General features: G+C 38.2%; 1 protein-coding gene across 1 annotated transcript in view; it reads right to left on the reverse strand.

Annotated features, from left to right (window-relative positions):
* The window catches only part of CDH8 (cadherin 8), a 380,788-nt gene that overhangs the window by 247,644 nt on the left and 109,623 nt on the right, over positions 1 to 23,521 (reverse strand). The window contains exon 2 of the mRNA XM_052655404.1: positions 7,569 to 7,863. Coding sequence (XP_052511364.1) covers positions 7,569 to 7,863 — 295 coding nt within the window. The remainder of the gene's footprint in view (positions 1 to 7,568; positions 7,864 to 23,521) is intronic.

Genomic DNA, 23,521 nt, shown 5'->3' on the forward strand with positions numbered 1-23,521 from the left:
AAAAACATGAAAATGAATTTCTAATTATTAATTGGGGAAACTTCTTTTTATGGGATGAAACTGTCTATCGGGCAGTGACAAGAATAACAAGCTAATGCATGTAAGCTAGAGTCATCATAATTTTTAATTTGCTCTTTAGAAACTGCAAGTTTGACTGTTTAGCTGCATGCTAAATTAACATGTGACCTAACATAGATTCAAAATTCTCTTCTCATCAGACATGTGTTTTTATAACTTTCATAGTATAAAATTATGCAGTTTTGCAAGATACTTTTTAAAAATAGTTTCTGGGATCATATAAATGCCTGAATCTCCAAAAGGGCATAAAATATGAATTTATCAAATTCTTATATATTAATACTCTAAACAGTCTGATGTATGAAAATCATTTTACTTTCTTTAATTTGGTGTTGACCAATTAACTTTGATTTTTTTCAGTAAATCTATTTTGAGCACAGGTTGGAGCCACTGCTGTAGGTCTGTTGTACCATAAATACAACTGAAATACGCAAGAGAATAGAATTTGAGAGTATCATATAGTTTCCTGCCTCCATTCCTGACTGCCTGCCATGTAAACAGTTCATTCCAAAAGCCATTAAGTATGGCTGGACGAGGTAAGAATTCACAGAAAGGCAGGAAGGTAGAAGTAGAGTGAAACAGCAATAAACATTTGTGGCAGGGAGTCAGGGGATGGGCAGAGTAGCAAATAAAAATCACTTACTACAGCAGTGAGGGGTGATGCTAACACCAAAACATTAAGGGAAAAGAAACAGGGTTCTCACTGTTGGAGAAGAAGAAACAATTAGAATGAACCCTGTGGTGTTGCTTTGGCATTGGAGGTTTAGAGGTGAACCCATGGTAATGCATGTGGGGGGGTGGGGTCTAGATTTGATCCTTTTGCTATAAAAAGACTTTATTAGGACAAGTGGAGACATCTGACTGAGGTCGGTGCATCCATTAGCAATGGTGTATCACTATTAATTTCCTAATTTTGAAGGTTGTATTGTGCTTGTGTAGAAAATCACCCATGTGGCAAAGACTGATTGAAGAATCTCACGGTGATGGGGTATCATCTCAGCAATGCACACTCTAAAAGTTAAGGAAACATTAATTTGGACTACAACTGCAACTTCTCTCTAAGATTAAATGTATTTCAAATTAAAGGTGATGAACAACACAAAAGAAATGGACTGTATTTTACATGGGCTTTCCTCCAAAAGAGGATTTGAAGATGTTTACCATAAAAAAGGGCTTCCCAGGTGGTGCTAGCAGTAAAGAACCCACCTGCCAATGCAGGAGACAAGAGACACGGGTTTCATTCCTGGGTTGGGAAGATCTTCCTGGAGGAGGGCATGGCAACCCACTCCAATATTCTTGCCTGGGGAATCCCCATGAACAGAGAAGCCTGGCGGGCTACAGTCCAAGGGGTTGCAAAGAGTCAGACACAACTAAAGTGACTTAGCACACATACACACACCAAAAAAGAACAAAATTACAAAGAAAAGACATACTACTAGTGGTAAGAGAAGACAGGAGAGAGAATAACACATAGAAGGGACAACACTAGAACTGTTCTCAAATGTCAACACTTTACCTTTGGCTGAGTCACTGTTTCAAGTAGAGTAAGTCCCCTCGCATATTATGTACTGACATCCATAACCTCTGTAGTTATGAGCCTTTGCAAAGCAATGAGATTTTCCTTTCCAAAATAAATTTTACTAAGTAACTTCTGGACCTTTTGATTTTTTGATTAATATTTTTTGATGGAGAGTGCATTCTCTTTTGCAGTCACCACCAGGAAATCCAAAGTCAATCCCCATTATTCTCTTTAGTTTTTACTTTAATATTAATAACACTTCAGCCCCGGTTATTCACCAAATGGCTCTCAATTAATTTTACTGTGATTTGCATTTCTATGTGATATATTGTTCTTATATTTTTAACATGCTGATATTCCTATTTTAAAAACTATAAGATTTCACCCACACTTCTCTTTGTCCAACTCCTGTCCTCTTTGTCCAGCTTCTCAATTTAATTTGGAAAGTATGATAACCTAAAGAGCTCTTCCACCTTGGAAAAACAGTAACTATTATTAACAGGCAACAGAATCATTAGGCAATGGAATCATAGAGCATATATAAATGAAGTTCTCTAGAGATATTATCAAAGTTTAGTATGGCATACTGGTTAAAACCTTGGAAAGAAGAGCCAGATATCTGGATTCAATCCCAGCTCCACCACTTAATATCTCAGTTTGGATTATCTATTATTTTCCCCACTTTTCTGATTAAAAATAATGAATATAAAAGTTAATTTCAATACTAATGTTAAAAGACTGTTGTGAATATTGCATGCTTTTAACAGCATTGGGAATATAGCAACTTTTTAATACACATTGATCACCATTAGAGAAGCCCTGAATCTCAAAGAAAACTAAGAAAACCTCTAGTGCCATGTTTTATACAACTTTGCACTCAACAATGCAGTCATTCATTCCAGCTCAAGTCCTACTTGGCTTTCTCATCCATCCCTTTATCTCCTTTTTTACTAATATACCCTTTAGAATAAAATAGGGTTCATTCCAATATGTGCAATTGTGAAACATACAGTTAAGGCTTCTTGAGCAACTTTTCATTGACTAAGGCATTCACAGGGCTTCCCTCATAATTCAGCTGGTAAAGAATCTGCCTGCAATGCAGAAGACCTCGGTTCAATCCCCGGGGAAGATCCACTGGAGAAGGGATAGGTTACCCACTCCAGTATTTTTGGACTTCCCTTGTGGCTCAGCTGGTAAAGAATCTGCCTGCAATGCAGGAGACCTGGGTTCAATCCCTGGGTTGGGAAGATCCCCTGGAGAAGGAAACAGCTACCCACTGCAGTATTCTGGTCTGGAGAACTCCATGTACTGTATAGTTCATGGGGTCACAGAGTCAGACATGACTGAGCGACTTTCACTTCGCTTTCAAGGCATTCATATCATATACACAATTTACTGAATCATACTAGTATAAGCAGCTCGAAGATGGATGTTTGTAAAGAAACAAATATCAACTGAGCACCAACTCTATGGCTATGCCAAGTAATTCGAATGTACTCATTGAATTTTTCCAAACATATTTTCTTAGGTAAGGATTCTTATGCACACTACACAGATAGAGGTGAGGTTTAGATGGGTTATATCACTAACACAGGTAGAAAGCAGATTTGTAGACAAATTATTTGAGATTCTATTTCCAAGCTAAATACAGATTTCGTTTTACCTGAACCTAGGGGTGGACACAAGAGATGAGGGTTTGATTCCTGGGTTGGCAGGATCCCTTGGAGTAGGAAATAGCAACCCACTCCAGTATTCTTGCTTGAAAAATTCCATGGACAGAGGATTCTGGTGGGCTATAGTCCACAGGGTAGCAAAGAGTCAGACGCAACTCAGCACAGGTATGAAAACACAATCAGGGTTTACAATCCCTCACTCCAATATCCAATAGCATAAAAATATTTAAAGTGTCTGGAACTTATTAAGTGTGGGCAAATTTTCATTGAAAAACCAACTTTAACCTTGCTAGCTTGGGATCCACAGTAAAAAGCAGATAAGCTCACACATCGCTCTTTACGCAGTATTGCTATAAAAGTGAATTCTCATCCAGTTCTGAAATAAACAGTAGAATATAAAAAAGCTCTGGGAGGTGGGAGGGGGGTTCATGTTTGGGAACACATGTAAGAATTAAAGATTTTAAAATTAAAAAAAAATTAAAAAAAAAAAAAAAAAAAAAAAAAAAAAAGCTCTGCCTCCAGTTTCCAAGTAAGATATTTCTAAAATAATTTAGCTGCCATTTGGGCAAATATATATGTGTGTTTTGTCTTGACAGCCTGTCAACTGGCAGACAGTTCTGGAATATCACATTCATTTCAATATAATATTGGTAAATTTCTCAATTATAATTTTATTTTTCTCTCTCTGCAACAGTGAAATCCCCCAGTCCTTGCTGGCACTCTTCAGGGTGTTCAGGTGCAGGTGTTGGCATTTCTGCAGTAGCCAAGGAAGAAAAATGAAAGAAGGAAGGCAGGGAGGGAAGAGGCAGGCTGGAAGAGAACAGTGGTAATAGGGAGAGAACAGAGATAGGAGCTGACCTTCATCCTGATATTCACCTTCATGAGAAATGAAGGGAATAATTCACACTTGACAATAAAATAGTGCAGCTGCCTCTTCCTCCTTTAACCAGAGAGGCTAGAGTCAAACAGAAACCAGACGACCGATGCATAAAATCGATACCGAGGAAAAGTCCAAAGGTGATACAGGAACGAGATTAATAAAAATAATTTTATAAACCACAACTACCAATTATTGAACACTTATTTACTTTATGGCATGCTTTTACCTTGTATTTTATCATGCGATTCTCAAAAAAGCAAAGCAAGAAAGAAGTTGTTATCTTTGCATTGTGGCTAAGGGAAATCAGCAACAGTTTCACCTCCTTGAATTTCAAAGTCAAGCAGATAATAAGGGATAGAACCAGGATTCAAAATTTCATCTATTTGGTTTCAAAACCCCCCTCTTTCGACTGCAGCATATTCCATTGGTTTTCAGCAGAGATGTAACAAGCTAAGCATTTTTAAAATAACTATGTTAAGTTAGTGTATATTATTTCTTTTATAAAGCAATACTATACTATATTGTATACATAGTATAGTATTGAGCAGTACAAATATAGTATAAATACTATACTATATTTATAAAGAAATGCTGTACTATATTGCTATACTCTTATAAAGAAAAATCTTTCAGATAGAGGAACAACGTATAGGTTCACATACACATTGCATTATATAGCTAATAATATCTTTAAATTCCTTTTCTTAGCTGAAATTGACCATGATGTTTGTATTTTATTTTTTCCCCTGAGCATATTTATCAGGGACATGACTCATATATACAAGAATGGAAGCCTCTGACACATCTACAATAAATAGGTATAGACTTGGCCATTAAAGATGTAGAAATTATAATAATGAGGAAAAAAATAGCAGCTTTCTAAGGAAATGGCAACCCACTCCAGTGTTCTTGCCTGAAGAATCCCAGGGACAGGGGAGCCTGGTGGGCTGCCGCCTATGGGATCGCACAGAGTCGGACACGACTGTAGCGACTTAGCAGCAGCAGCAGCAGCAGCAGTTGATCATTTATTTGTAATTAAGTATTCTGTATGTGGGGCTTCCAGGTGGCTCAGCAGTAAAGAATTAATCTGCCAATCCAGGAGACGTGGGTTCTCTCCCTGGATCAGGAAGATCCCCTGGAGAAGGAGATGGCAACCCACTCCAGTATTCTTGCCTAGGAAATGTCATGGGCAGAGGAGCCTAGCAGGCTACAGTCCATGGGGTCATAAAGAATTGAACACGACTTAGCAATTAAACAACAACAATTCTCTATGTATTGTAAGTGGTAATAGTCCTTTAAAACTACCTTACACTAACAGAGAAAGACTCATAAACTTACAGATCAAATTTATGGTTGCTAGGGGGATGGAATAGTTTGGAAGTTTGGTGGACAGGGACACACTGCTATATTTAAGATGGATAACCAAGAAGGACTACTGTGCAGCACATGGAACTCTGCTCAATGTTATGTGGCAGCCTGGAGGGGAGGGGAACTTGGGGGAGAATGGATACACATGCATGCATGGCTGAGTCCCCTTCACTGTTCCACTTGAAACTATCACAACATTGTCAATCATCTATACCTCGATATACAATAAAAAGTTTTTTTTTTTAAAGATGGATTAGGCAAGTTCTCTGCCCTAAATAACTTGATGAAATAAGAAGCAAATAAAAAGAAAGAAAAAAAAATATAGTATTTCTCAGCTCCTGTTTACCTGTCAGAATTTAAAAGAAGTATGAACATGAAGGTGTTTTTGATTGTTCGTGGGTTCCTTTCTGTTGCAGTAGTGATGGAAGAGAAATAACTTCCTGCTAGAAATCCTTAGAAGTTTCCCACAAACTTTTCCTAGAAAAAGTGTCGTTTCAGCCTACCATAGTGGAGTGATTTGATTTTGACAAGAAGGGAAAAAAATACATAAAAGTAGGATTCTTCACACAAGAAACAGACAAAATAGGGTCTAGGTAGAAGAAATACACTGGTAAGATGTGAACACCTGAAGTCAATTCTGATTTGCTGCTGCAATAGGTACATCTACCAAAGTTATAGTGTAGGTTAAAAAAAAAGAGATCAAATGAAGCCAAACTATTTACCTAATTTGGGTTTTTGATTTGTATCTCTATTTGTGTGTGTGTGTGTGTGTTTTATCACATTATGTTCACCTACTTCTAATTCATGTGATTTTGCTGCATACATTATATCTTTATAGGTTGCCTTAAATGCAGTCTGAAACAAACTAGGGTATCCATTCCATCCACTGTATGCTTAGGAATGACTTTGGTGATCTTGGGCGCTGGATCTTGGATTCCGTCTACTACTTTTGTCAGACAAGTAAGAACTCTAAAATTTCCTTTTATCCTGGTATAAAGTCCTGGGTCAGGAATTCCTGTATCAAGGCCAGAGTTTGGGGATGAAGTGAAGTGAAAAGTCACTCAGTCGTGTCAAACTCTTTGCAACCCATGGACTGTGGCCTGCCAGGCTCCTCCGCCCATGGAGTTCTCCAGGCCAGAATGCTGGAGTGGGTAACTTCCCTTTTCCAGGGAATCTTGCCAACCCTGGGATCAAACCCAGGTCTCCCGCATTGCAGGCGGATTCTCTACCATCTGAGCCACCAGGGAAGCCAGAGAATACTGGACTGGGTAGTCTACCCCTTCTCCAAAAGATCTTTCCAACCCAGGAATAGAACTGTTGTCTCCTGCATTCCAGGCAGATTCTTTACCAGCTGAACTACCAGATAACACTGATTTGGGGATAAATAAGCCAACACAAAAAAAGGGAAGGAAAAGGTAGAAAACCATGTTTGGAATAAATGTTGTTCTGTAGAGTATAATGAATATTTCAATGGCTCACAAAAAGTGGGAGTGAGTCATTGGTGACAGCAAGTATTCTTTTAAAAGTTCAGTTCAAGTAAGATAAGCACAACACACAAGCCTCTAGTAGCTGATTTCCTAATCCACTCTAGACTCTACCCACCAGCTCAATGCAATAGCTGGCTGACTACAGACCTAGATGGTTTTCTATTTCTCTATGTGCTATATCTGCATGTGAATACACACAAACAAATAATTAAACATCAAGCAAATATCAATAGGATTAGTCTGGCATGTTGGAACAAATCTTGATAAATCCGCCTCAGTAACAATACTCGAACTGCAGGTCTATGAGAGGAATACAAATTCAGCCTATTGAAGTACTGTCGTGCAAGGAGAGAGATTTTAATAAAACTGCTTCGTTAGTTCCTATTACTCAGGGACTAAAGCTATTGAGCTGTGGAACTGAGGCCAAAAATGGGGATTTGGAAATGCAAATTAGAGATAAGATGGTAATAAATGTCTCTTCTTCAGTCACACACTATCCCTAATGCCAAAAGCTATTTTAAAGATGATTCTTAATAGTTCTGTGAAAATGGAAGCATACATACCCAAAATGGACATCTCTGGCACGGTGGCATGATAGGGTCCGTTGAGAAACTCTGGGGCATTGTCGTTGATGTCTTGGACTTTAATAATAAATTCAGAAGGAGGCTCAAGAGGCTTATTTGTCTCCCAGTCCACTGCCTGAGCTGTTAGGGTGTACTCAGCTTTTTCCTCTCGGTCAAGTCTTTTTATAGCATGGATATCTCCTGTTACGTCATTTATTTGAAAGATAGTCCCAGCTCCATCGCCTGACAGGATGTATTTGATTTTTTTGCTCCCAGGATCCAGGTCTGTGTGTAGCTAAAATGAAAGGGGACATTGGTTAGTGATGTGGCAATTTGCAAAGTATGTTTTGGCTACCTCATGTTCCAATATAAAGTTGTTTCTTTCTACATTGATTATAACTTCATCAATTTCTGCCAACAGCAGCTGCACAGAGAGTCTGTGCAACCCTCTGTATATCAAGTATAATGAGAGTCAACAAATACGTTTGAATGCCTTTAAAAAATACTCTGGCCTGTTCAGTATAAATTGATACACATTTACAATGATAAAAATATTGAGCAGAAAACACTAAAATATGTGTTCCTTCAATTTATTCATATATTTACTTGCTTAGTATGAACTGATGTGCAATTAGAGTGATAAAAAGATTGATAATAATACATAAAAATGTATGCATTCTTTTCAATTTGTTAATATGTTTAAAGTTATTATTATTATTTATTTATTTATTTTTATTTTATTTTATTTTATTTTATTATTTTTTTTTATTTTATTTTATTTTATTTTTCTAATTTTAAAATCTTTAATTCTTACATGTGTTCCCAAACATGAACCCCCCTCCCACCTCCTTCCCCATAACATCTCTGTGGGTCATCCCATTATTATTTATTTTTATGGGCTACTATCTGTGTGCCAAAAACTGTGTGAACCACTTCTCATGTACTAATTCTTTTCATTTTTTCCAAAAGTCATTGAATTAGAATATTTCATATGAAACATAGGAAAAGGGAAGGTATATTGTAACATCTCCACAGATTCTTTTTGATGGAAACGAGTGCAGTGGGCCTAAAGTTCAACTCAGCTCTGGCTCCTGTATTCGTAACGTGCCATAATTCTAACAATCGGATGGATGTTAAGACCTTCTGTTTGTGTAAGTTTTTTTTTCCACTTTGATTTGTATAATTCTTCTAGTCCAGGAAGATTATTCCCATTTTACAAAGATGACTGAGAACAGATTATGGGAGCACACTTTCCAGAAATGAGACTTCTTTGAGAAATAAAAATTTTGCAGCAGGAATTCAGATCCATCTTCAATCATGGCATCAAATATTTATTGAACACCTACTCTGCCTAAAACATTTTGGTATGTACTGGGGAAAATAGAATCCCAAAATTTCATAGTTTATTCTCAGGAGGGAAACAAAAGTGTTCTGACATATGGTGCTTTTTCTTTACACTATATATATAGACTCCTATTAAAAAATAAAGCAAGAAAATATATTTTTAATTCGCATTTTTAAAAGCAAAACTCATTGGATTATAGTTGTAAAATATTGCCTAAATGCACATATTTTCATATAAACACAATTATTTAAATGCCAATATAATTAGTTCTTGGGCTTCCCTGGTGGCTCAGATGGTAAAGAATCCGCCTGCAATGCAGGAGACCTGGATTCTATCCCTGGGTTGGGAAGACCCCTGGAGGAGGGCATAGCAACCCACTCCAGTATTCTTGCCTGGAGAATCCCCATGGACTGAGGAGCCTGGCGAGCTACAGTCCATGGGGTCACAAAGAGCTGGACACGACTGAGCAACTAAGCACACGTGCATAGTTAGTTCTTGCATCATGAGATTTTTAAATACCTGTTCCTTAAAATATATATATGTATAAATTGAAGAAAAAAGTCTTGTGCAAAGAAACTCCTAGAAACTCAAAAGGCATTGCATTCTCTTGGGATCACTTTTTATTCAGAACAGATTTTATCACTTTCTTTGCCAATTTAAATTTTATTTAGCTCCTCAATAAATGAAAAGAAAAGATTATACAAAAGACATAAAACAGCAATGACGCATCCAAATGCATCTAGATCGCCTATTTTACTTCTGAATATTTTAAAAAGTTAAAGCATAAGATTACATCAAATATTTATTGAACCTCAAATTGTATCCATTTCATTTATTGTACTAAACTTATTAACAAGAGGAAATGTTGAAATGCCGCTTTATCTTAATGAATGTAGGAATAAATTCATTAATGTGGTATTAATCCAAATTTATGATCATTTTAATTTATGTGCATTTTAATATTCTATTAGCATTTTTATTAAAAAAGAAAAATTTGAATAAAGTATGGTTCATGGATGTTCCCATTCATATACATGCATTCCTGAGAGTCAGAATGTATTGACATGCGTCACTCTTGACCATCACAGTTTTGCTATCAAAAATTAAGTCATTCAAAATGCTGTTATTATTTATGTTAGAACTTATTTGTGCCATATTTTCCATACATTTATCAATAGCCTCTGATTAGTAAATCATATCATACTCTTAGATTTTGATGGTCCTTTCCTTTGTATTTAGAAATAACTGAGGGAGAAGGGAACAGCATAGGTTTTGAAAAAACAATAAGCTAAGTAAGACAGATCTCGCTAACTACGTGAACTGAAGAAATTAACACATTTATTTGAGCTTCAGTTACTTTGCCTCTAATATGGAGATAAGACACCTATTTTGCAGAATTGGTTTTATAATCTGAGATGATCTATTTGAAAAACAGAAAAATTAAATATTAACTGTACAATAACTGAAGCTGTTTCTACTTCATAACATCCTCAACTATACACAACTAACTGAAAACATTATAATAAAGCCTATCTACGAGCTGAGTGAAAAGTTTCCAAAATTCCATCCTGAAAAAATGGAGAAAAAAGCTCTTAGCAAATACTGTGTAGTTTCTCTTTCTTCTGGAGAATTATTTTTAGCAAATCTCTGCAAAATCCAGAGCCCTCATGATCTTAAAAGGCAGAGCATTGTGTTTCTATATTCATTCCTTTCATCTGGTTATTAATATTCACACACACACACACACACTTGCACATGGCTCATTGAAGTAACCAACTTAACATTACAAATAAAGACCTGTGGGTGTGTAAGAATAGCAATTTACAGGGGGCAAATGTTCATAAGACTCCACATCTGGTCCTGAGAAATCAGAATACATGCTAATAAGCTGCTGCTCTCTTGGTTGGTCTCCATGTATCTGTTTAAACCTGCTCACTTCAGTGTATCAAGACTGTTCTGTCAACCCACCCCAGGACCTTCTCCGTGAGATCATGATGCCGAAGACATCCCAAACTTTCACACATCGTGCATCATCTGCAAGTGTGAGGACCATCTCTCCTAAGGGCTGCTTCTGCTAATTATACCAGGATAAGGGCCACATGCAAATCGGCTGCAGTGGTAAGATGTTGGCCTGGCTGTGGTACAAAGACCTCATCCATTCACTGGTTAATTATGCACCAAACATGATTATAAGCAACACAGACATGGTCTCTGCCCTCAAAGACCCACAGCTTTGTGGGAGATAACACACACGGAAAATATTTGTTATTGTTACTGTTACTATTACTGTCACACTACTGACTACTTATTATCTGGTAAACATCTTGCATCTACTTATGTCATCTATTCTCACAGCCAACCAGAGACCAGCCCTGCATTTCAACAACGAAATGACTGAAATTCAGAGATTTTTAGGGAACTTTTCCATAGAATTTACTATCAGCAAGTGGCAATCTTAACAGCAGAAGGTTTAAAGTAAATTTCCTGGATTCAAATACATGCCCCAAGGCTCTGATACAGAAAGAAAGCTGGGGTGGTAGGGGGAGGTGGCGATGGAGTGCATAGGTTAAATTTATTTAACTCACAAAATGGAGTGTGGGGTACAGCAAAGGCCACTACAAAAAAGTAATGATTTGGGTTTCCCTGGTGTCTCAATGATAAAGAATCCACCTGCCAGTGCAGGAGTCACGTGTTCACATGCTGCTGAGCAGCCAAGCCCACACACCACAACTACTGAGCCTGTGCTCTAAAGCGGGAGCCACAACAGCTGAGCCCAGGTGTCTCAACTACCGAAGCCCGCACACCCTAGAGCCTGGGCTCCACACAAGAAGCCCCCACGCTGAGAAGCCTGAGGGCCACAACTACAGAAAAGTCCATGCAGCAACGAAGACTCAGCACAGCCAAAAATAAATAAATAAAGTTATTGTTTTAGCTCAGTTGGTAAAGCCCTGAGCCCTGATAGCTCAGTTGGTAAAGAATCTGCCTCCAATGCAGGAGACCCCGGTTCGATTCCTGGGTCAGGAAGATCCCCTGGAGAAGGGAAAGGCTACCCACTCCAGTATTCTGGCCTGGAGAATATTAGTTTCAAAAAATAATGGTTAAAATTTCAGATCGCAAAGCGGGAGGGGATACTCTTCAAGCACAGGTAAACGTACGGGTGAAGATCCGCAGATAAGTCACAGCATACTGAGTGAGAAAAGCTGAAGATGATTTACAGAGTCTGTGTACTGACTTTAGGAAAAAGAGAGGTAACAAGAAATAAGGATAGAAAGCCAGGAAGGGGTCAGATTATGTAGAATTTTACAGAGTTCAGATCTGACTATAAAGGCAACAACAATCCATATTCACCCAGTTTCAGTAAGAAGCCTGGCATCATAATAGTTTTGTTTTGGTAAATCACAGAGGTAGGTAGGCACCCATTAGCACAAGGCTTAAAAGCAAAGGGAAAGGGGAAGTCAGAGGAAAACTGAAGACATCAATTCACAACGCTACCTCAATTTGGGATTCCAAGCTCAGCCCAGCACCCACGGGCTGTGTCACCTACAACCAGATGAAGCCCTGTGGTCACTCCCTGCAGCCGTGGCGAGGAGCACCGAGTGTCGGGTATACAGTGAGCAATCGTGGTCATTCACTGGTCATTCATGTTGCGTCTTCGATTGCAGGGATCATAGCAGGACTACAACATAATTGAGCTGAATTGTGAGCATCAGTGTAAAAACACCCTCACTATCTTTCATATATTTGCATAATATCCGCTAATTACAAGTTTAAAACTTTAAAAGCCATGGGAGGAAACATTTGCATTTCCACTTTCCTTTGCATTCCCCTTGCCTAGTAAGGTGTCTGTCATGCTCTTGGGGCTCAGAAAGTATTTGTGGAGTAAGGTGAATGTAAAGGAAGGGAAGGAAAGAACACTGTCTCATTTTATTTTCAAAATAGTAATTTAAAGAAGAGTGAAGAAATTTAGCAATGTGAGGTCTAGTGAGCTGAAACCTTATCTACTCTAAACATAAAACCCTTGAGTTCCTTCAATTCTGCATTCAATTTTAGCAGAACTCCTGAGACACAGCAGAGGGAACATCAAGGGAAGGACGAGTGGATGGATGACAATGGATGAATAACGACAACAGAGGAAAGTGCCTGATACTCACATTGCACTGTCCTCAGAATAAGAGCCCCTCCCAGCCTATTCTTCAGTGTCACCCATCTCTCTTTTTTAAATTAGATACTTAACTTTTTATTTAAAATAAAATACTGCATTCATTTTTTGAATTTAAGTGTGCAGTGAGACTAGTCAAAACTAATATAAGCACTGGCTACTCCCCGTTTAATTGTACTACAGACAGTGTGTATTTTACTCTTCTAAATTTCTATACTGAGCCTATATTGTCCTTAAAATAAGAGAAGAAAGCAGCTAAACTAATCTAACATCTAGTGATTTCAGCCAACTTATTATGAAACGCTAAACTACTTTGAATTTGTGGCATTTTCTGCTTATCGAGGCTAGAAGAAAATAACCCTTTCGCTTTTCTAAATGTTCAATTTCTTCCTGAATTTAAAATTAGTAAATTTATCCTTAAAGATCAAATGACCGAAGATAGTTCTGTGGCTGTCAAAAGTGAAAGTACAAACTACTTTTCCACCTTCTTCTGCAGAATTCTTGAGGACACTGAAGTGCTTCTCGTATCAATACAGTAGGGCAAAGAGAAGATAAAGTCTCCTCTGAGCGCCTATCTTAATACCAAATAATGACTTAATTACCATGCTTGTCAACCTCTTCCTGGAGAGTGAGTGATGTAGAATAGGACTCAGTGAAATGGGGGTAATCAGTTCCTCATGTGAACATCTGTAGCTCTGACGTTGGAACTTACTTTGAAGTTCCACTCAATCCAAAAGGACATCCGAGGAGAGTTTCTCAAGTTTCCTGTCTTCCTCTAGAGTTACTGGGAGAGAATCAGCATCTTTGGAACCCAAAGGGGTTAACAAGGATCACTGCAACATGAATCCTCTCACTTACTGATTCCTGGTTTTCATCAATCTATTCTCCCTTGGAGAGAAGAGCAAGCTTAGCACACTTAAAGTCACATCTTACACTCTGTTCTCAGTATCTAGTAGGTGCCCATCAGGGAGACACAGGTGCTTCGGGCTAATGATCTATATCAGTTATGAATGGATGGATAATCTAATTCTTAAATGGTAACCAATTAATTGGAGAAGGAAATGGCAACCCACTCCAGTACTCTTGCCTGGAAAATCCTATGGACCGAGGAGCCTGGTAGGCTGCAGTCCATGGGGTCGCTACTAGTCAGACACGACTGAGTGACTTCACTTTCACTTTTCACTTTCATGCATTGGAGAAGGAAATGGCAACCCACTCCAGTGTTCTTGCCTGGAGAATCCCAGGGACGGGGCAGCCTGGTGGGCTGCCGTCCATGGGATCACACAGAGTCGGACACGACTGAAGCGACTTAGCAGCAGCAGCAGCAACCAATTAATATCAAAGGTGGGACCAGAAATGTAACAGAGTATAAATTTTTGACCAAAATGATAAAGAATGCAGGACTTCACTCTAAATCAGGCATACATTTAGGCTACTAGGGGAGTGAAAGGGCAGGTAAGGAGAAAGAGCAAATTGATAGACGAAAACAAAACATTCCTGTTTCTAAACTGCTCCCCCACCAGAAGAACCAGAAGTTTGACTTGAAGTCTACTTATTTTAACCTGTAGGTCAGTCTTTTTGTACACAATAGAACATCTCACAAAAGATGCTGACCCAACATGAAATGGTCCATTTAAGAACGAGTTTGCTTCCATCACTGTATTCAAGTAGAACTAGACAATCGTGGGTTCTTGATGCTTTGAAAGTGAAAGTGAAGTCACTCAGTCGTGTCCAGCTTTTTGCGACCCCATGGACTGTAGCCTATCAGGCTCCTCCATCCATGGGATTTTCCAGGCAAAAGTACTAGAGTGGGTTGCCATTTCCTTCTCCAGAGGATCTTCCCGACCCAGGAAAGAGCTAAATTAATCATAATACGATGGTGGGAGATGGAGTAGGAGGAGTGAGGTTGGACTCACATCGCTTGTAAGATGCCTTTATATGCTGAAATGTTGCACCACTTTAGCAAATCTAAATAATTATTTCATCCAGTCATGCCACCTTATATTCCATTTGCTTGATTGAAGTAGAGTTGATTTTCAATGTGGGGTTAATTTCTGCTATATATCAAAGTGACTCATATAGATAGACTGATATGCTTTTTTCATATTCCATTTCGTTATGGTTTATCACAGGATATTGGATAGAATTCCCTGTGCTATACAGCAGGACCTTATTGTTTACACATTCTATATATAACACTTTTCCTCGCTAAGCCCAAACTCCCAATCCTTCCCTCCCTTGTTCTCCCCCAGCACACACCGGCAACCACAAATCTGTTCTCTATTTCTGAGTCACATCATTCTTAACAATTTGCAGAAACAAATTATACAGCTCAGTAATAGACAAAAAAACACCCCAGCATGTTAGTAAGATTGAGTTGGGAATATGCACTTATGTGTGTGATCATACACTCTGAAGAAATAATTCAGTGAAATGATAACAGTCCTTCATTTTCATATAAACCAAATTACCCTGAAATTTGTCTTACAGGGTGAAAGGGTGAAGAAGACACAATCACCAATTAAGAGACTAGAACAGAGCATCTTACACTGGAGGTGAACTTCTACTTTGACAAAAAAATTCTGATGTTTTACAGGAGACAAATGCGTAGCATCCTGATATCTCAGATGTGCGGTCTTTGCACTCTGTGTTAGCTGCTGATGTGAGTGCCGAACACCTTACCCTGGCCAAGGGGAGCAATTCCCAGAGAAACAGAAAATTGGAAGCAAGTCTGAGTGAACTGCTGCTTCTGGCTGCAGGAATCTGAATTGATCGTCAGAATTAGGAATGTAATACTTGTGCTACTGTTTAAGATAGTAAGTGCCACAAAGACAGGGCCTCCAGGTATGTTATTCAACAGTCTTCTCAACAACAAACATAGTAGCTGGAACATAGCAGATGCTCAGTAAAGCCTAATGGCTGTTGTGTCTGTACAGGATCTATCATAATGTCCTGCACCTTGTCAGTGATTTTACAAGGATGAGAGGCACAGGTTCTGTAAATAGATGGACTTTCTCAAGTTCACATAATTAACAAATAACAGAAGCAGATGTAACTCAGTAAATCAGATTTCACAGCCTATACATTTTGGCATCTTTCCAGAGAAACCCCCAGGACTGCATACCTAGTTAGCCTGGGGGTTTCCTATTTCACTGTATGAGAAGGAGATGGGCTGGAGCAGGCTCCCTACTCTGTCCCTCAACAGCAATAGGCATTTCTTAGAGACATTTAGAAGCCATGTGCATGAAGCCATAAGTACAGTTTGTCCTATAAAAGCTTGAAATAGAATAGAGACAGAAATAGAAAGGCAGTATGCTCAACTAATAGGGATGCAAACAGAGAATATTGACAAGAAGAGGCTGGCAGGCTGTTTACCAAGACTTTGCAAGCCAACACTCATGACCTTGGCAAATTTGCTACTTTCTTCATTCTGGACCACAGCTTTATGGGTTTGGAAACATGACATGTAAGTTTACAGCAAATCCATCTCTCTTAGCCAGACTCCAATAAAGAAAGTTCCCAAGTCCAATTTTTTTTAAAGGGAATGTTTTGATCATAACCAGCATTTCAACTATCTGAGCGATCATGATAAGCAAAATTTCTCCTTATATAAAAACCCACACGCAAGTGAAGCCAAATTATCCGTGTTGATAGGATTCAGAGAAAGGAGATGGATCCAATCCATAATGACGTCATAGGAAAAATAACATAAGTATGACTATCTTACCAAAATGATCTTAAACATGTTCTGAGAATGCTTAACTTTTATATTCTCAGATTTCTTTTTCTTTTAAGTACTGAGATCAAGACTCCAATATTTAAGCAACTATAGGGGCATAAAAGACAGTGAACTCCTTTCAGTTGGACATATCATTGGAAAGACTGATGCTAAAGCTGAAGTTCCAATACTTTGGCCACCTGATGCGAGAAGCTGACACATTGGAAAAGACCCTGATGCTGGGAAAGAGTGAGGGTGGGAAGAGAATAGGGCAACAGAGGATGAGATGGTTGGATGGCATCACTGACTCAATACACATGTTTGAACAAACTCCAGGAGACAAACTCCAGGAGACAGTGTATTCTTGTTTCTATTCAAACAAGAATACACTGAGGGATTTGCTTAATCTCTCCAGAATTCAGTGTCCTTGTTTGTAAAGTGTTTTAATAACAGTTTTAACAACCTAGCATTACAAAACCTATAGGGTTTTTGTAATGCTTAAAATATGCCAATAGATAATCAGTAAAGCACATTCTCTTCTAGGAACTAAAACATTCCAACAAAACTGCATATAGGGTGGATTCTTGTGGAGACTGAATCTTGGAATTACAATGATAGATTCTACCAAAACTGGAACTTCTTTCCAAGAAAAATACACCTAACAATATATTAGGGGTCAGAATTTGACATGGAGCATTACTTTGTAGTAAATACAAAAATGTTACCTCTTGACTAAAATGCTCTTTGTACAAAGTAGCTTAAACTCTTACATTGGACATTCTTATATTGGGAATATAATCACGTATTTGGTACTTATTCACCTGTTTAGGAAGTACATGCAGTAGATGTATTTGGAAGCTTTTACTCTTTTTTCAGCTTTAGTGATGTGTATTTCACAAATAAAACTGTAAGGTGTTTAAAGTGTACTTCATTTTTATTTCTTGTTATTCAAAAACTGTAAGCCTAGAAGTAAAAGGGGGTGGTCAACGTGCATTGTGTCATTGAATAAATGCTTGTGTGTGCCAGAGTGTGGGTGGATAATAATTGTGTATCTATTACTAAAAAGAGATTTAGGTGAATGGATCAAGGAGTGGATGGATGGATGAATAATTGGATGGATGAGGAAACTGGTCATTAACAGAATTAAGTGAAAGAAAATGGATGGAGAGATGGTTTTATTGGGGAATGCATGCATAAAAATAATAGAGGGATGGCTGAGTAAGAGTCTCAATCCCATTTTTCCATTTAGGTTCAAAAGCACATTAAATTCTATGAATCAACACATGAATGAACAAATGGACATATTGGTAAGTAGGTGGGTGGAAGGACCACAGGGTTTCTCACTAAAAAGACTGATTTGGGAAAACGTAACAAATTATTCTCTCTCGGAGTCCTATTCCTTGTCTTATACTAAAGCAGACACAGTACTTGGGAGCTCAACTATAAATTATAAGAGATTCTTATACAAAGATCCTTGGAGCATGTTTAGTTTTCAACTCAACCATCACTCTCCTCAAATCTCTTGAAAAATTTTCTATTTCTCTTTCTATATATATATATATAGATAGATCAATAGGACAGATATCGATATGAGAGAGGGAAATTTTATTCAAAATAAATAGATAATCTGATAATATACAATGTAAGCAAGGTGAATAAGACTAAAAGGAGACAACTAAGATTAAGAGCCAAACAAAAGAAGTAGATTTCAAATAGATACGGATATTTAAAACATATATTCAGGATATTATTAATATTCAAAGATCAATTTAGATTGAAACCTTCAGTTCAATTCAGTTCAGTTGCTCAGTCATGTCCGACTCTTTGAGACCCAATGGACTGCAGCATGCCAGGCTTCCCTGCCCATCACCAACTCCCAGAGCTTATTCAAACTCATGTCCATTGAGTCGGTGATGCCATCCAAGCATCTCATTCTCTGTTGTCCCCTTCTCCTCCCACCTTCAAACTTTCCCAGCATCAGTGTCTTTTCAAATGAGTCAGTTCTTCACATCAGGTGGCAAAAGTATTGGAATTTCAGCTTCAGCATCAGTCCTTCCAATGAATATTCAGGACTGATTTCCTTTAGGATGGACTGGTTGGACCTCCTTGCAGTCCATGGGATTCTCAAGACTCTTCTCCAATAAAACAGTTCAAAAGCATCAATTCTTCGGTGCTCAGCTTTCTTTATAGTCCAGCTCTCACATCCATACATGGCTACTGGAAAAATCATAGCTTTGACTACACAGACCTTTGCTGGCAAAGTAATGTCTCTACTTTTTAATATGCTGTCTAGGTTGGTCATAACTTTCCTTCCAAGGAGTAGTAAGCGTGTTTTAATTTCATGGCTGCAGTCACCATCTGCAGTGATTTTGGAGCCCCCCAAAATAAAGTCTGACACTGTTTCCACTGTTTCCCCATCTATTTGCCATGAAGTGATGAGACCAGTATAACCTTCAGTTATACTGTGGAAAAAGGAGAAAACATTTAAGAAGGTTGTGTCAGTGTCCTTTATGTTTGAAAAGACCTTGATTAACCAGAGTCCCAACAGGAGTTGAAAATATGAGACAAATTTCTGATGTGGTAATCACAATTACTTGCTAAACAGGATGCAATTTGTTATCCAAAAACTGACAAGATCACAGTGGGAAAGAACACAGTGGATAACCAAATGACAGTCATCTATTCTCTCTGAAATTCTCTCTTTATAAAGGGACTGTGAGGTAATCAAAATGCCATGAACTTGGAAGACCATTGAAGTTAAAGTTAAAAATGAAATAACATAAACCTGGGATTTAGTTTGGGCTATAGAATAGGATTTGACACTGGCAAATCATTTTTTTATGTGATCAAAAAGCCTGATAAGTGTGGTCCAGTGGTTAAGACTTCAGGCTTCCAATGCAGAGCCCCCTGGTTCAATTCCTGGTTGGGGAACTAAGATCCCACAGGCCATGTGGCATGGCCAAAGAAATCCACAAACCCAAATTTTAAAGCCTGACAATAACTTAGCTGTGTTACCCACTCCTACCTCTTGAGCACTGTAAACTGTCTCATTCACAGCCTCAATAAGAAAGAAGAGGGTCATGATCAAAGCACATATTTAACAGAAACAATCACATTTGCAAGTTTGACAACTCAAGGGGTGGATGAATTATTGATTATTCATCAATGGATTATTGATGTGCGGGTAGATGAATGGACAAATGTGCTGATGATAAAAAATTAAGAGGAAGAGGAAGGGCAGGTAAACGGTTTTGTTGGAGAATGCATAGGTACACAAAGAAATAGATGAGAGGATGGCTAATTAAATAGATTCACAAACACCCTTCCTTTTTGAAAAATGACAATCAGAAAACCTGATTTGAATTAAACCTGGTAGATATGATTTCAGACAAATCACTTTAAATTTCCCTATTTTAGTTTCTTCTTATTAAAATGATACCAACAAGGCCATTAGCACCATTATAAAAACATTTACCTGACTGTTATAAGGATAGTATGTATGTAAAAGTCATTCTTAATTATTTTAACTCTACTCCTCCAAATATCATTCCTACAGTATTTCTACAGTGATGGGTGGGGGCTTCCCTGGTGGCTCAGTTGGTAAAGAATCTGCCTGCAGTGCAGAAGACTGTCTGCAATGCAAAAGATCCGTGTTTCATCCCTGGGTTGGGGAGATCCCCAGGAGAAGGAAATGGCAACCTACTCCACAATTCTTGCTTGGGAAATCTCAACAGAGGAGCCTGGAGGGCTATATAGTCCATGGGGTTGCAAAAGTCAGACAGTACTTAGCGACTAACAACCATAATGATGTGGAAATGGAACCTAACATACCATCACTTATGGAATTAGATGCTTATATAGCCTTCAGTGCTATAAATATGTGTGTGTTTAAGAGTGAATGTGTGTGTGTATGTGTGTGTGTGTGTGTGTGTGTGAGGGTACGTATGTGTCTGTCCACTCCATCTCCATTCTGTCAACGAAGCTTAGAAGTTAGCTGAAAAAAATCCCTAACAGCAACAACAACCTGAAAACTGAAAATGCCCTTACTTTTCACACTATAAATAGATCTGTTGGAAATCCAGACATCCCCTGCAATAATAATGATATTATTAGTATTTTTTTATGAAAATGAAGTTTTTTTCATTCTTAAACAAAAACACAAATAATTCTTTCAGGTCCTCTGTTGGAAGGTCAATAGTTTCTTCTTCAAAATTAATATGTTGAAGTTCTAACCCCCAGTACTTCAGAATGTGATGATATCATATATATATTTATAGATATAGGTTGCCATTTCCTTCTCCAGGGGATCTTGCCAACCAGGGATCAAACCTGGGTCTCCTGCATTGCAGGCAGCATGTAGATTCATATACATTCATATATATGTATATATAATACATATATGTCATACATATAAAATAACTGAATCACTGTGCTGTACACCTGAAAATAACATATGTTAAATCACCATACTTCAATAAAAATTTAAAAAGAAAAGCATGTGATCATATATGGTGCTTAAAGCCATTAAGTTAAAATGCGATCATTAAGATGGGTCTTAATTCGATCTGATTTGTGTCCTTATAAGAAGAGGAAGCTTAGACACACAGAGAGATACCAGGGGCACAGGCTCACAGAGGAAAGACCATATGGAGTAGGTATGGGAAAGGGTAGCCGGAAGGCAGCTGTCTACAAGCCAAAGAGAGAGACCTAGGGAGATACCCAACCTGCTGACAGCTGGACTTCTGGCCTCCAGAACTGCAAGAAAATAAACTTCTGTTGCTTTAAGCTACTCTGTCTCCTACATGTTATTATGCCAGCTCCAGCAAACTAACATATCCTCCCAAAGCACACCAGCTACTTATCAATGAATACCTTACTCATATAAAATGGTGGCTGCAATTTACAATGATGCTACTGATATGTTACAATTCTAAGTGCTATAGACTGATAAATAGCCCCCCAAAGATATCCATGGCCTCACTAGTAGAGCCTATAAATATGTTACATTACCAGTCTAAAGGGCCTTTATGTATGTGACTAATTTAAGGACCCTGAAATGGGTAGATTATTCTGGGTTATCCAGGTGTGCCCAATCTAAATATATGTATCCTTTAAGAAATTTCTTCTGTCTGGGGTCAGAGGGAGATATGATTGCAGAATAATGGTCAGAGAGATTCAAGTCTGCTCACTTTGAAGATTTAAGGAAGAGCCAAAAACCAAGAAATGAGTAGCCTCTAGACTGAAAGGTTTAAAAAGAAATAACAGATTCTCCCTGGAGGCTTCAGAAAAGAACACATGCAGATGACTTATATTAGCCTGGAGAGACCTATGTTGATTTCTGACCTATACAATTATAAGATAATACATCCATGTCATGTTAAGCCACTATGTTTGTGGTAATTTGTCACAGCAACCACAGAAAACTAATGTAATACTTCCAATCAGTACAATTATAGAATTGTTGAAATGCTGCTAAGTTTATATATCAGTTATCTAGGGTCTGTGGGTAAACCTTGTACCCTTTCTAATTGTACCTTCCTTCACTTATAAAATAAAGTACAAAATGACTTCTCAGACGTTGAATAGTTCAAAGAGCCTGTGCTTATTTAGACACGTCCTTCCATTCTGCATAAGCTGCTTTACTTCCTCAGTATTCTGTCATGGATGCTCCCTCAGAAAATACATGGTTACCCCAGATACCCAGGCATGGGTAGCTGCCACATTCTTTGCTTATTCAGTCATTTTCCTAAGACCAAAAGCTTCCTTATACTAGATACGTTTATTTTCTCCTTTTTTAAATTGGAGTATACTTGCTTTACAATGTTGCAATAGTCTCCACTGTACAACAAAGTGAATTGGCTATACGTATGATTATATTCCCTCCCTCTTGAACCTCCCTCCAACCTCCCCACCAATCCTACCTTCTAAGTCATCAGTGAGCACCAAGCTGAGCTCCCTGCGCTATACAACAGCTTCTCACTAGTAATCTACATTACACACGGCAGTGTCAGTGTATATACGTCAATGCTACTCACTCACTTCCTGTCCCCCGTTCTTCCCTGCTGTGTCCCCAAGCCTACTTTCTACATCTGCATCTCCATTCCTGCCTGGCAAATAGGTTCATCTGTACCATTTTTCTAGAATCCATATATATGCATTAATATACATTTAATTTTCTTTCTCTGACTTCACTCTGTCTGACGGACTCTAGGTCTCTTATTTTCTATAAGTGCCACAACAACCCTATGAGTGACATATTCAACTCCTCAGTTTATTTACTAAGAATCTAAGGATTAGAATTTTAAACAATTGCTCAATATCGCATGTAGAAAGGGATGAAGAATGGATAGATATCCAAGTCTATCTGCTTCTCAAGTTCATGTTCATTTTATTATTTTAGCACTGTGTGCCAGAACCAAACATGGATGAAGAAAAATAGAAGTACCTGTAACCAAAGGTACTGTTTACAAAAGTATAACCTGTTCAGTGAATTTTTTAAAAAATATACATTTCATCTATTACTGTTTGTTTAATAGGAACCTTGTGAGAATTGAAGCCAAAGTGAGAGCTGTAATGCCTGCAGCACACAGGAGGAAACAGAGTCCTAGGTCTAATGACCTCTGGCAACCTGTGACATCCAATTAACCTCAGGGTCCTAGGTTGCCAAATTCCCCCGTGGGGAGGAGCCTAATGAGAGAAAACTCCCTAGGGTAAGGGAAGGGGAGGGGCCG

Source organism: Budorcas taxicolor, chromosome 18, assembly GCF_023091745.1.
Source record: "Budorcas taxicolor isolate Tak-1 chromosome 18, Takin1.1, whole genome shotgun sequence".
NCBI lineage: Eukaryota > Metazoa > Chordata > Mammalia > Artiodactyla > Bovidae > Budorcas > Budorcas taxicolor.